This window comes from Calypte anna, chromosome 18 (assembly GCF_003957555.1).
Source record: "Calypte anna isolate BGI_N300 chromosome 18, bCalAnn1_v1.p, whole genome shotgun sequence".
Lineage (NCBI taxonomy): Eukaryota > Metazoa > Chordata > Aves > Apodiformes > Trochilidae > Calypte > Calypte anna.
Window position 1 is genome coordinate 8,461,598 of NC_044263.1, and position 13,989 is coordinate 8,475,586.

At 38.4% G+C, this 13,989-nt stretch overlaps 1 protein-coding gene across 1 annotated transcript in view; it reads right to left on the minus strand.

The window, feature by feature from the left end:
- Positions 1 to 13,989, minus strand: part of OGFOD3 (2-oxoglutarate and iron dependent oxygenase domain containing 3) — a 31,114-nt gene that overhangs the window by 13,912 nt on the left and 3,213 nt on the right. The window contains exons 3-7 of the mRNA XM_030461660.1: positions 13,831 to 13,906; positions 12,879 to 12,921; positions 6,551 to 6,615; positions 5,903 to 5,959; positions 2,075 to 2,228 (exon numbers count right to left, since the gene is read on the minus strand). Coding sequence (XP_030317520.1) covers positions 2,075 to 2,228; positions 5,903 to 5,959; positions 6,551 to 6,615; positions 12,879 to 12,921; positions 13,831 to 13,906 — 395 coding nt within the window. The remainder of the gene's footprint in view (positions 1 to 2,074; positions 2,229 to 5,902; positions 5,960 to 6,550; positions 6,616 to 12,878; positions 12,922 to 13,830; positions 13,907 to 13,989) is intronic.

Sequence of the window (13,989 nt, forward strand, 5' to 3'; positions counted from 1 at the left end):
GTCTCCAAGATGGAGAACATACCAAAAGTGATCCTTCTCAGGGAGCCTGACAGTTCTGTGAAGGATTACACACCCAGGCAGGGGACTGCAGAAATCCTCAAGTCCCACATTACTTCTGCTGGAGAACATTGCATGACTACACTGCTGTCAGAGCTGAGCATGCAACAGCAATTCCACTATAAATCAGATTTGACAGGCTCAGCTCCATCCAAGATGAAACTCCACATCTGAAGCCAACAGTCTATTTGATTTAGAAGCTTGTAAATTCAACAAGATTAAATGAGTAGGCAACTTCAGAGATTCCATTCTTATGTAACTAAAAATCAAATAACTTTTAGGAAAAAAAACCAGAGCCTCACACAGATACAATAGATCTGCACTGGTCCATTATGCAGTTAAAATCTTCCAAACCAAGGATATTCAAATTAAGATATATTTTTGCAATAGACTCAGAACTATGAGGAAAAATGTAAAAGAGGTGTTTATGTGCTCCAAGAAGCCTACATCTTAGAACCAAGTGTCAGACAAAGAAAAAAAAAGTCAGCCTCACTTTTCAAAGGCTTAATTCTGCCCTTCTTTTAGAAAGAGGCAGAGGAAATAAAAATCCCAAAGCCTTCTAGGAGAACCTTCCCAGTTAATCATTATGCAGAATAAATAAAGTTCTACTCCAAGGGGAAAGCACAAATAATGATACAATACAAAAGCATCCAACAAACTGGAAAATATTTAACATACTGAGTTTTGCTGATTTTTCTTCAGCTCTTCACACTTACTTTGGAGGCCACATAAGAGTACTTCTGCTCTTGTCTGGCAACTATTTTCTCCCCCAGATCAAGTTTAGGGTGCAGACAAAAAGCACTTCAATGATGTGAATGCTCTAGCTTTCCTGATACAAACAACTTATTGCACAAGTCAGCTGCTACAGAAGTTAAAAATGGTCAAACTACTTACATAGAATAAGCAGGACAAGCAACAGTTTTAACTCCCAAAGTGCTCTAAGCAAAAATTTTCTCAAAAAAAAAATCCTTGACATTTCACAGAAGTCACATTTTCATATTTTACAGCAGATATGCTATTTGGGGACAGTGGAGAGAAGGGGCAGGAGAAATGCTACGTGATTATGAAGAAGGTGTTTGTTTCCTGCTTCAACTGGGCTAATCATCTCTTCACTGCTGTCATAAATCATACTACTCTATTATTTGGTATAAAAACTACTAAGGTTTAGGTAATGCATAGCAAGGTTAAGAAAATGCATCTTGTGTTTGTTTTGGGGTTATTTTGTAGGTGGGTGTAGGTTAGAAAAAGCCAAGGCCTATCACTTGATTTATTTGCTCCCTCAACAGCCTGAAAGAAAAACAAAATGTGGACAAAACAGATGGATAAAACCAGCAAAACATCTAGCCTGCTGTCCATCATGTACAGGCACTATCAGGATGCCATAACAGAGAAGTACTTTCCTACAAAGGAAAATATTATCTTAATGGAAACAGATTTGCTTCTAAATGAAAAAAACTGTGATTATAGGAGAGATTTAGGCACAAACACATAGCTGTGAGGTTGCTTATTCATATATCATTATCTGAGCACTTTATGCATTTACCAATGCAAAACACATGCAGAAGAGTAAAGAGAATATTGGCAAGCCAAATGCTTGTACAGACACAAATCTCATTATAGTAATAAATAAGACTCTGAAATTCTACACCACAGTTTTTTGTGACTGAAAGAAAGAAGTGGAGAAAACAGCTACCAGCTATTGAAATGTATCATAGAATCATAGAATCATAGAATCCTAGGGGTTAGAAGGGACCTCGAAAGATCATCTAGTCCAACCCCCCCTGCCAGAGCAGGGCCACCTAGAGTACATCGTGCAGGAACGTGTCCAAGCGGGTTTTGAATGTCTCCAGTGAAGGAGACTCCACGACCCCCCTGGGCAGCCTGTTCCAGGGCTCTGTCACCCTTACAGTAAAAAAATTTAGTATCAGTATTTTTAAAAAAATTTTAGTATCAGCTACCAGCTTTCTCTTCCCTTGAAAATTATCTAATACTCACTGCATCTCAGCCTCTTATTTACCTTGTCAACATGTGGGTGCCAGTATTCATCATGTGTTGTCTTGGCTTCTGTGTTGTTTATTCTTGAGAAGAAGGTTGGCTTAGTCAGGTACATGGCAGCAGAGCTGATCCCAAATGCCTGAGCAATCTTTTGTTGAATTCTCTTCCTTACATCACTGCAAAGAACACAACACAGCATGTGACACACCTCTCCTGCTTCTTCTGCCTTTTCCTTCAGTCACTGTTCTGCTTCTTCAGAGCTTGGCTTCTTCCTGAGTTAATAAATCATGGGGAACATGGATCTATTTTCTCACTTTGCCTTAAATAAAGCAAGCTTGCTACACAAAAAAGAGACCCTCACAGTGTTTTGCACTGAGGTTTATTGTTTTGAGGTTTTTAATTCTCAGGATATAAGAAACTATTTGTTTCCTGTGGTTTAGGCTTTAAAACTTCTTTATACAAACAGCTTCTTTTCCTAAAAAAAATTTAAAAATTTAAAAAATTTAAAAATGCATGTTTTTTCACACTTTATTAGCTACTGAAAATATTAGTCTTTCACACATATTTTTAATCCAAAGGAGGCAATTAGGAAGTTGTAACTTCGTAAAGGGTTGTCTCTGAAACTCCTTCAACTACTTTTACAATAATTTCAAAAGTAAGCAGTGAAGTTTCTGGCACTATGAAACTCTTTCTTGAAAATGAACTTCAGCATAATTTTCAAGGAAGATTTTCCCAAGTATTTCTCTATGGAGCTTAAAAAGTAACTAAAATAAAGTAACAGAAAAAAATAGATGAAAACCAAACCTACAGTTATAGGCTGAGAAAGCAATCTCTTAAAATCTCTTTCCACAAGTAATAAAGAAATACTAAATATTTATTCTGTACACATCTTGTCCTTCACCAAAAATAATTCTTAAAAACTCATACATATTTTATTTTTAACCTGTCTCACATGACATTTTATGGAGTCTAAGCTTTAGGAATAAATTCAAGCTATTCTACATGAAAAATACCAAAATCAGTAAATTAAGTCAGAGCTGAGATTTTTTCAGGTATTAGTCCAGGCTACATGAACTGAGGTTTCAAGTTGAAAGCTACACAGTGGTAGTTTGTAAAACTGACACTGGGAAAGAATCTCTAGGTCCTTCCTCCTCTGCCTGTGGGTGCCTGATCTTACGTGTTTTCTTTCCAAGAAATAGGATTTCAGCAGAGGCTGCCTCATGTTTCCCAGAAAGATTAAATGTAATAACTCATTTCACTTCACCATGAATTGAGGGCAGGTAGCACTTTGAACAACCCAACACAAGAATTAATAACCTACCTCACAAATACTAAAGCAGCATATTCCCTGGCTCTGACCCCAGAGGACACTTGGATCAGCCAGCTGGAATGTATCTACTCTGGAGTACTTAGGCTACAGACTTGACAAAACTAAATCTCCAGTAGTTATACTGCTCTCTAAGCAGCACTGTTTCCTCTTTCAGGCTGATTCCTTTTCCACTTTTAAAAGCTTCCATTTAAGATTTGCTGCCTGGTGTCTGTAAGTCTCTGATAAAGCTTCACTGCTCTTCGAGACTTATGTGCAATGGCTTTGGGCAAGACTGCATGTTTTGCACACCAAGAAGGAAGCAAAGCTCTACTCAACTCTTCCTTAGCTAGAAATCTAAGGAACATACAACTTGAGAAAGGATGGTTGCTAGGTTGCAAAGCTAATGTTTCAGCAGCAATATAAAGGACTGAGTAAAAGAATCAAAAGTGCCACAGAAGTTTCTGTAAGACACAAGCTCTGCCACACCAGCAAAAAAAATGCACCGTTAGGAGTCACTGCCAAGTGTGATTCAAGTATGGTGACAGGAACACCCAAAGCTTTGCAAAAATACACAACTTCTCCCACCCAACTGTAGCATCTCAGCACTGAGAAGTTTCCACTGAGAAGTACCAAAGGCAGCAGAAGTAAAGTGATGCTCAGTGCTCTTCCGCTGAAATCAGACAAGAACAAAGGGAGAAAGCAAACCATCAGCTCTTCCTCTGCTCTGTGTCTCTACCTTGCTAAGCCAGAATGGAATAAATCTCTGCTAGTGCCATTTTCTGCTGAAGTCACACCCCGTGAACCAATCATTCAGATTAAAAGGTCTCCTGGATAAAGATGCATTTGTTATGTGAAACAAGAGCAGATGGTGGTTAAAGCATCAGCCTAGAAACCATAATTGATTCTGAAGCAACATGATTTTGACAGAGACAGGTTAGAAACCAGCCTCCTGTCTCAGAATTCCTGCTCAGATTTGTTGTTGTTACAATCAGTAATACTTAGACACGAATTACATTTCATTATTTCTCTCAAGAGTGTATTTTTAAACTGACATTGGTAGGTGAATGAAAGTAATGAAGATAAATGATCCCAAGAAAAACATAAAATCATTCATTAAGGACACAAGGTGGTACTGTCCATGCTAAAGCACTGCCATTAAAATGAACAGAATCATTTAATAGTATATTGTGAATTTGATGCATATGCAGCAAACATCCCCTGTGCTGGCATGAAATACCAATGGAATATTGATAGTGCCTAACAGCTGTCTAATCTTAGTGTAAGGATCAGAAATTCCTAACTATTGAAAAACTGAATGTTCATGAGAAACAGAACTATTCTTTAGTATGATAGACCCTCCATACATTTGTGTTATTTCTACAGATTCTTTATCTTCTGCAGAAGAGAAGGCAAAAAAAAAATTTTTTTCAAATAAGCTCCACTGCCATGGTGAGGCAAAGCCCATACATTGTTTTAACAGTCAAATTTCAATAATAATCAATAAAACATCTCACTTCTGTGATTTTTGAGGGCAGAAGTAAATGCATGTTAAAGAAGTTCAAATGAAAAAACAATAGTATCTAAAACTAGCTATCAAACAGAAGTAAGCTTTAAGTGGTTAATATTTTAAGACAAATAAAATTACTGAACTAAAAAATTAAAATACAGTTGGCTACTTAATACTCTTGATACTACTTCACTACTTCCACCACTACAAGGAGGCCATATTCCTTCACAGTGGGGAAAAAAAAAAAAAAAAAAGCAGAGTTAAAATGTCCAAGCTGTAACTAAACATGTAACTAAAGATTTATTGTGTCTAGTCAACAAAGAATGCTTCTTCCTAAACTTTGGCCACACACCTTCAGACACATGGAACTTGTTAGGTTAAGTATATGAGCAGGTCTACAGGAAAGCTCAAAGCATCAAATGCCAAAGCTATTACATTATAGGACTGTTTCATATTCTGGCTTCTTAGGGGGAAAGTATGCTCTGTTTCTCTAGCCAGAACATGAGTAATACCACTTCTAATATTTTGTTGCACTTCACCCAAAAAAACCAAGTTCCTAATACAATAGTAATAGCATAGGATGGTCATTAGCATCTAACACCACCTCCTGAACACATGTGAAAGAGGAGTTAATGCTGAAAGATTTTGCATCCCAGCTATAATGGTCCAGTGAATAACCACAGGACTCAGCTGAACCATCCCTCCTTGCTTGCAGGGCTGGCATCAACCCCTTGGACAGAATGAGGAATTTGTAGTGCTGTCATCATTCTGATTACATCTACAGTATCAATACTGCCCTGGCTTTGATAATGCAGCAAAGTACAAAGCAGATGTTATTTATCAGGCAGTCACCAAAGAGTCCTTTCACTGATTTTTCAAGGCATCTTAATTCTCACATTATTACATTAATTCTCTCAAAATACCATTAATTGTATGTCTGAATTCAAAGGACAATCCCCTCCCAACCTGTACTCTACCAGAAAAGATCAAGTTCTGTTCTCTGGTTCACTCAGCAGGTAGTGAGAGATCTTTACCGATACAATGCAAAATCCTCTTCTGTGAAGATGTCTTGAACTTTGTCCCCAAAGTACCTGAAAAATTAAAGTTAGAAAGAGTTGCTGAATCAGACTGCCTGAGTAGTACCAAGATGCATTCTCACTCCCACCTGCATTTTACCCACAATCGAAAAGTGAAAACAAGAGAGAAAAAAAATCCTAAAAATGCTTTTAAGCATAGTGCTCCAAAAGCATTATTAAAAGATGAAACATTGAAATAGTAAAGGATGCAGCAACTGACAATGGAGCTTGCCAGGCACAGAGAAAGTTCCCACCCACATAATGAAATAAGCACATGGATTCAAGTTCTTAAGAGGTCAAGCCACTTGATTTCTTCCAATCCTAATAAACTAGACCATACCTGTGAAAAAAATACTATCATTTTCTGTTGCGTGATATACTGTGAAAATAAAGACAATGGGAGCTTTCAAAGAGCTCAGCTCAACAAAAGCTTGGTCTTCATGCCACAAAAGTTCTTCAACTGGTAATGGAAACTGTGGTGAATCTAACTCACTTCTACAGTTCATCATTATTAACTCCAGCCCACAGGCCCTGATAAATTTGAAAAGGCAATGAGCACTGAAAGTGTAGGATAACGAGAGGCAGTAAGCCACAGTCCTGCTTTACCTGTATAGATTCACAAAATGCTTCCCCAGTGAAAGAGCTCCAGAGTGCAAGTCCAAAATTGATGCCTGGGAAAGGAAACAACATAGGAAAAATGAGCATGAAAAAACCATTACTTAACTGTGACCTTTAGTAACACTCACATCTTGGCTTTCCACAGCCTCTCAAGTAAAAATATTAGTTTCTAGCATTTGGGTTCACAATACTAATGCTTACTGTGTAACTACAAACCTCCCTCAGTTTGCTGTAGATATATGAAATATTCAAGTACTATGAAAAGCACAGAATTGCTATTCTTGAGACTCAAATCTGACATACAGAATTGCCAATCTTCCTCCACAGACTAGGGGTAAGACACTGTGTTCCTGGATCCCTTCTTGAAGGCATTTCCCTTTCATACCAATATGACTGATTTTCCAATATTTGTGAAGCACTCAAGTAGCAGCACTAATATTTGTCTTGCCCAAGGCTTGTTATTAAAACCTTTCTTTCACCACAAGTTCCTGTATACTTCTCATATTTAATATGGTCATAAAAGTCTGTTTAAAAGAACTATTATAATTCTAAGGCTTACTACAGCCAAACTTTCTTTTTTGCAATTTCTAAACCACTGTAAAAGAAAACCTAAGAGTGAAAAGGTTTTACATATGAAAATCAAATCCAATTCTTCATCCAGTTCAAGCCAAACATTTCTTCTGATATCCAGACCAATCTCTAAATATTAGCATTCAGATTTGCCAGGGCAGATTGCTACCTCTCAGCACTCTAAATTATTTCTCTAAATTGAATAAAGTACACTTTTGTATGTCCCTTGCTTCCCACAAAACACAGTTTTGTTTTGCATCAGTGAAGCAGCATTTTGAAGTATGACTGTTTTAATAGTCTTTTTTTTATATATATATTGGAAATATCAAGCAGCAACAGTCAATTAACCTGACTGGCATCCAAGTAATGAGATTTTTGACATGGAAGATCTGGGCAAAAGATCTGGGCATCTTGGAATTTGGTATTTCTTGATGCACCACATACCATTTACATTATTCTAACAAAATCCAAACAATAATAATAGCACTAGGTGAGCTGCCTGGAAAGAATATAACTTCCATCCTACCAGCAGTAAGAATTTCTGGGCATGGCTGGACCAGCAGTGTTTGAAGCCACTTGTGTCCTTATGCAAAGGCAGACAGGCTGAAGAATGTGCAGCAGCAAATCCTCAGTCTACAGGTATGGAAGTGCTGCATATCCAGGCTGGCACTTCACCTTCACCCCAGTCTCAATTCACTTTTCTCCCTGCTCCTCTGGCTCATGTTGGAGGAAGACACCCATAACAACATCTCAGCAAAAGAAAACTGCTGCAGGCTCAATTGCTCTGAGCTTCAGTGATGAAGAAGGGGAAACTAAAGTCTCCTTATAAGAGAAATAATAAATTCCTTAAAAGAAAAACAGCCTCTTTTTAATAAACCTACCCAAATAATTTTATTTACTCTTAAAAATACTTTATTTACTCTTAAAAATATACAAAGTTCTAAACTACTCAAGCGGACTTAGTGTAAGCTTTTCAGACCTCCCCCTCCCATAGTTCTTCAAAAGCTTCATAGGACACCCAGGAACTGTAGGTATTCATAGCTGAAAAGATAATAGCTCCAATATAAAGCCTAGAAAAGCCAGGTGAAAACTGCTATGGGACTCCGAAAAGAGAGGGAAATCAACTGGATACCAAATGCTGATATGGACCTCATGATGCATAAGCACAAAGCTGTTTGTTCAACAGCTTGGAAACAACCTTGGAAAGAGACTGAAACACATTTATTTTGGTCTCTACCATTTTAGAACATTAAACACATTAAACATTAAACATTAAACATTTTCCACATAATTTCCTACACTGAGAAGAGCCCCTTGGTGGAAGTCTGTGTCAACACCATTACTGCTCGAGGGGCAGTCTGGGATTCAGGTCTGATTCAAGTGTTCCCAGGCTAAAAGCTCTACAAAGTTTATCTCAAAATAGAAGGAATATTGTAAACACACACCCACACACCTATTTCCAAGAGATTGTTTAACAGACCTGCCCTAATATCCTGATTTACAGAACTCCTATAGCAAAAAAACTTAACTAAAACAACAAAGCCCCAACAAACAAACAAAAAACAAAACCAAAACCAACCAAACAAAAAAACTACACATCACAAAAATATATAGACATTCAGTAATCCTAATCCCACATTCTCTACCCTCTCACTGTTAAAGAAAAGAACAGGCAAGTAAACCCACTTCCCAGCATTTGGAAAAAAGGATCAACAAAGGATCCCCATCTTATAAAGCATGACAGGCCCTGCCTTTGATCCTCACTACAAGGGATTGCCAGCCATTAAACACATATCCACTTGCACAGCATTTCCTCCACTTCTCAAAAAGTTTGAAGTGATACTCTTACAGGAAACAGCAGGCACACTGCCTAAAACAGAAAAATGCAAAAATTACTTCTTGTCTACAGAGGGGCTGTAGCACTCAGACCTTTCCCCACTCATCCTGTGGGAAGAGATACTTGAGCTGAAAAAAGGAAAAGAATGGAGGGTCTGCAGGGCCACCAGTTTCAGGGCAGCACCAAACTTGCTGTCAGTGCAGGCAGGATTATATGGACTCTTAAAACAATCCCACACCTTGATACCTTTATCTTGTCAGGGTAAAGCCTCTTAACAGTTACACTGATAAATTATGAGTTACAAGGGTGCCCAATCCAATGTATCCACCACTCAGATTGCTGGAGGTGTAGGTTATCACTTTGGAAATTAAACAGTGTTTGGCTATGGAGCCCAGTACAAGTTTATACAAGATAGAGATTTTATCTATCTTCCAGACAGATAATCTGAAAGGTTATTTTCAGCTTCCTAGAGTTAAATCCAGACGATGACCCCAGCACAGAGCTGCAAGTGAAATACCCCCTGCCAAGCACATCCTTCACTCCTGAGTATGCATTTCCTAAGTGCTAATGAAAGAAAATGATGTGGTCTGTAGTAGAGATAAGATAGGACAAGTGTTATGCAGAGGCTTTATCTTCTCTCTGAATTTTGAGCACTTAAGAAGTTTGGCTGGGAGGGCAGAAAGCAGAGTTAGGAAGAATATGGTCTGCAGAACCCCAGCTCTTCAGTGAGCCCCAGCAGAAACCCTTGTTTGGCATCACAGCCCCACAGGTGGTTTCCTCCCAGGGATTAATAAATTAATTTCCCTTTGGAAATAGGGTAAGTCTGAGTGGCTACTCCTGCTGGTTTTGCTGCAACACAGGGAACAGACTTCAGCTGCCTGGCTGCACCAAGGGATTTCCTTTCTAGGACTTCCAAATAAATGCCAATGGATCTGACAGTAAATTACTTGTTTCATGCACACTAGCAGAGATGTTCTTACAGCAGCATCTACAAAGATGTGAATGTCAACATGGCAAGAGGAGCCAAGACACTGTGCAGGAAAATACAAGGTACAAAGGGAAATGTCATTTTATAAAGAAGAAAAAACATAAGCTAAGGCAAACATCAAGGGGACTAATGCACTCTGTGAAAAAGTAACAGAATAAAACTGTCTTACAGAGCCAAAGACATACAAGGGAAAGCAGCATACTGGAGGAGAAGATGCTCCTGCTGGGATTCTGTTGAAAGTTAGACCAGAAGATAAACAATGTCCTCTTCTAGCCTCACTCTGAGAATGTGCATAAATAAAAATAATTATTCCTAAAAATAGGAAATAAATAATAGGAAATTCCTAAAAATAGGAAAAATCACAAGGGAAGACAAGAGAGAAAGCTCAGCACGACCACTGGGCCATGACTTGTGGGAGATTTCAATAATTCAGATGTTGGCCAGGACTTCCTCAACACAAAAGAATGGAAAGGGAAAAAGTTATGCTGTACTCCAGTCTGACAAAGAAGCAGAATGAGCAGCAAACAAAGGGAGAGAATTGACAAAGCCACAAACTGCAACCATAGGTCTTTAAATTATTAAAGTACATTCAGACACACAGATCCACATTTATGCATTCAGAATACAACGATGACAGAAAACAACAGAAAAGACACATTGCTTGAGGTTATAAAAAGGAAACCAGAGAATGAAAATGCAGTCTGCACCCCAGTAGAAAACTGAAGTTTTATTTGGAATAGTGGAGAGATCAAATTGCCTAAAGAAAAAATTAAAAAGATTTAAACAGAAACAGGGAGCAATTTCAGGAATTTTTAAGGAAAAAACAGCTTTAGAACAGAGGCATAATTGGAGAGAATTATCCAAACACTCTAAAGCCTAAGAAATTTAAAACAACAAGCCAGACCTAATCCAACAGGCTTGAATTTCAGGAGGAATACAGGAAAAGAAGTAAGATGAAGTAAGACTTGAAACATTTTGCATGTTATGTAAATATGAAATTTGAAATGATAAAAGGCTCAAGGGAAGAAAGACATAGAATCATATCATAGAATCATAGAATCCTTGGGGTTGGAAGGGACCTCGAAAGATCATCTAGTCCAACCCCCCCTGCCAGAGCAGGGCCACCTAGAGCACTTCGCATAGGAACGTGTCCAGACGGGTTTTGAATGTCTCCAGTGAAGGAGACTCCATGACCCCCCTGGGCAGCCTGTTCCAGGGCTCTGTCACCCTTACAGTAAAAAAATTTTTTCGAATATTCAACTTGAACCTCATGTGCTCCAATTTACACCCATTACCCCTTGTCCTATCACTGGTCACCACTGACCAGTTTCATCCATACATCATCAGCACACATCCATCAGTATTTAATGATATCCAAGAGCCAAGACAGCACTGTCAGGATAAGACTGACCACATGACATGGCAACAGACACATCCACATTTAAAAACAGGAAAAGAGCGGAGAAGGTAAGAGATATTAAAGAAACTAAGCAAACAGTGTGTATTTAAAGACTTCTAAAAATAACCTCCCAAAAACACTGGTAAGCTCTTGGTTTTAGCATCTCTAGTGTCATCCTCATCCACTATTTTGGATAAGGACTCCATTAAATACAACACAACTTTCTCCTTGCAAATTTCTCTAGGGAGTAACAACATGCAGTACCTTTCTCACGTTTACAGATTGAGAAATGTCAGAACAGCTGGATTAGAGCCCAGAGCTCTCAATGGACATCAGATTTCTTAACCCACTTGCTTTACTGCAGCATCAGAATCTTCTCCCTGCCTCTCCCCAGTTTCCCTCCACTTTAAAAATAGAAAGTCACAGATGTTTCTAAAATTACGTAGAAGATAAATTTATATTTGTCTGATACTCTGGCTTGTTGTTTAAGTAAGCCAGCTCAGGACCACTGAGCAGGAAAGTTTATGTCCCCTTATGTCTCTTCCAAGCTTTCTGTTTCCCAAGCTGGACATCAGCTTTCTGTGGTCCAAATCTATCAAGCCACCTGTGTTACATACTGTCCTTCTAATCCCTCTTTGTCTGATGAAAAATCGTATGTAGGTCCTGAAAGAAGAGGATCAGAAACACTACTAACAGAAGTCAAGCTGTAGGTCCCAAGAGGCAAAGTGCTCCAGGCAAAGTAGCAAATAAAGCAACCACAGACTTGGGAGAAAAAAAACCAAACCAATGCATCCTGACAGAACTGAACAGAAAATGTAAAATCTTTTAAATATATCGTATCAAATGGGCAGCTCTGCTCAGGTTCCTCAGGTTACATTTTTGCAGTTCTCAGTATTCACAAGGACAATAAAGTCTTATTTTTCATTGAAACCTTTCTCCTTTTCTCCTAAAATATACCCTAATTCAGCAAAGGACTAAAAATGTTATGTTTATGACTACTCAAGAAACAGTTTCTCCTCATAAATAAAAACATCCCGAGAACAAAAAGAGGGGGAAAGAAATAAAAGCAAACACGGTTGTTGAAAAGAGGTGGGTTTGTTTCCACAGAATACTATTCAAAGGTCTACGTTAGACATTACATGGCCTTTTTTGTCACTACATAAATCCAATCTTTATGTAATGCTGTTAACCACTATGATTTAGTTTCAGAAGTCAAAACTTGTGTAGTTCTGCTGCAGTAACTGTTTCCAAATGGAGAAGATAAAATCAGTTCAATACAGAGGCTAGAAGTAACTGATCTGAATAATAGGAAATGTCAGTCGTACTGCACAAATTACATTGCTGGTAGAAATATTAACAGGAGATAAACTCATTTTCCAAAGAATTTCTTTTTTTTTTTTTTTTTTTTCCCCAAGTCGGAATTGAAGGAAAAAAATCTGTCTGCTCTCCTTATCCCCAAAAATGCATTTATAATCTTTCCTTGGTAGTAAATGAACAGAAAAAGTAACAGGACACTGCTCACCCCTCCATCAGATCCTCCCAAGGACAGTCCCCTCTCTGCTATTCTGCAGGCAAAACAATAACCTCAAATGAGAAGCAAATTCCTGATTACTTTGTCCTATAATGTCATTACTTACAACATGTAACTCTTCAGTAAGTGGTATTTGATGCATCAGATGTAACCCCATTGATTTAATAGAAGCTGCAACTATTTGAAACTGAATCTTTCCACCTGTCATGGAAATAAAGTATCTATGTCGTAGAACTTACCTGAGCTTGCAGCCCCCTTCCATAAGCCTCCAGAACACCCCCCAAAACATTGTCTTTCAAATACATTCTGGCCAAGTAAGATTAAAAATTAAAACAAACAGACCTTGTTTCTTAGGGGCCATACAAATAAACATGTATGATGCAGAAAGTGTATCAATCAGGAGCCCAGTGACATCCAAACAAACCACAGAGCAGTTAGCCCACCAAGAGCAGCAGCTGCACATTGCTTCAAGCATGACAGTGATATTCCCTGCTTACACGATTATCAAGTGCAAAACACCAAGAGGCTGATAACTTTCCCAACTGCATAATTTGACAGTGTCCCTCTCTATTTGATTAAAACACACCTTGGTGTTCATAGAGGACTACAGGGGCAGCACTAGCTCATAACTACCCAGAGACTTAGCTGAAAGGAGGTCTATGTTGTTTTGCTGATTTTGAAGACCAAATGGAACAGAAAACTGAGGGAAAACAATTTCTAATTAATTTTCCTTTTTTCTCCACAACACTCACACCCCACAGAGCTAGACAGACTCTCTGTGAAGAACTGCCTCCACTACAGCAAAAACGTAAAACAGATTTTGAAAAAAGTTTACTGTTTTAACCAGTTTAAGCCACCGTCTTTCAGCTAAGGAGCATTGTGCTACACCCCAAACACAGCTATTAAAGTGTTCAAAGAAGTTAAGAGCTAAAAGAAGAGTTACCTACGGACTCTTAGAGCTTCTTCCCGTGTGATAACTGCATCAGTCACACCCCTTCCACACTTCCTAGGAGTGCACCCTGGAACAGAAAGAGGAAGAGAAAGAAGATCCTTCAAAAAATGTTCAAGATAAATCTCTTATTCTTCTGCTACTCCCCTTTCA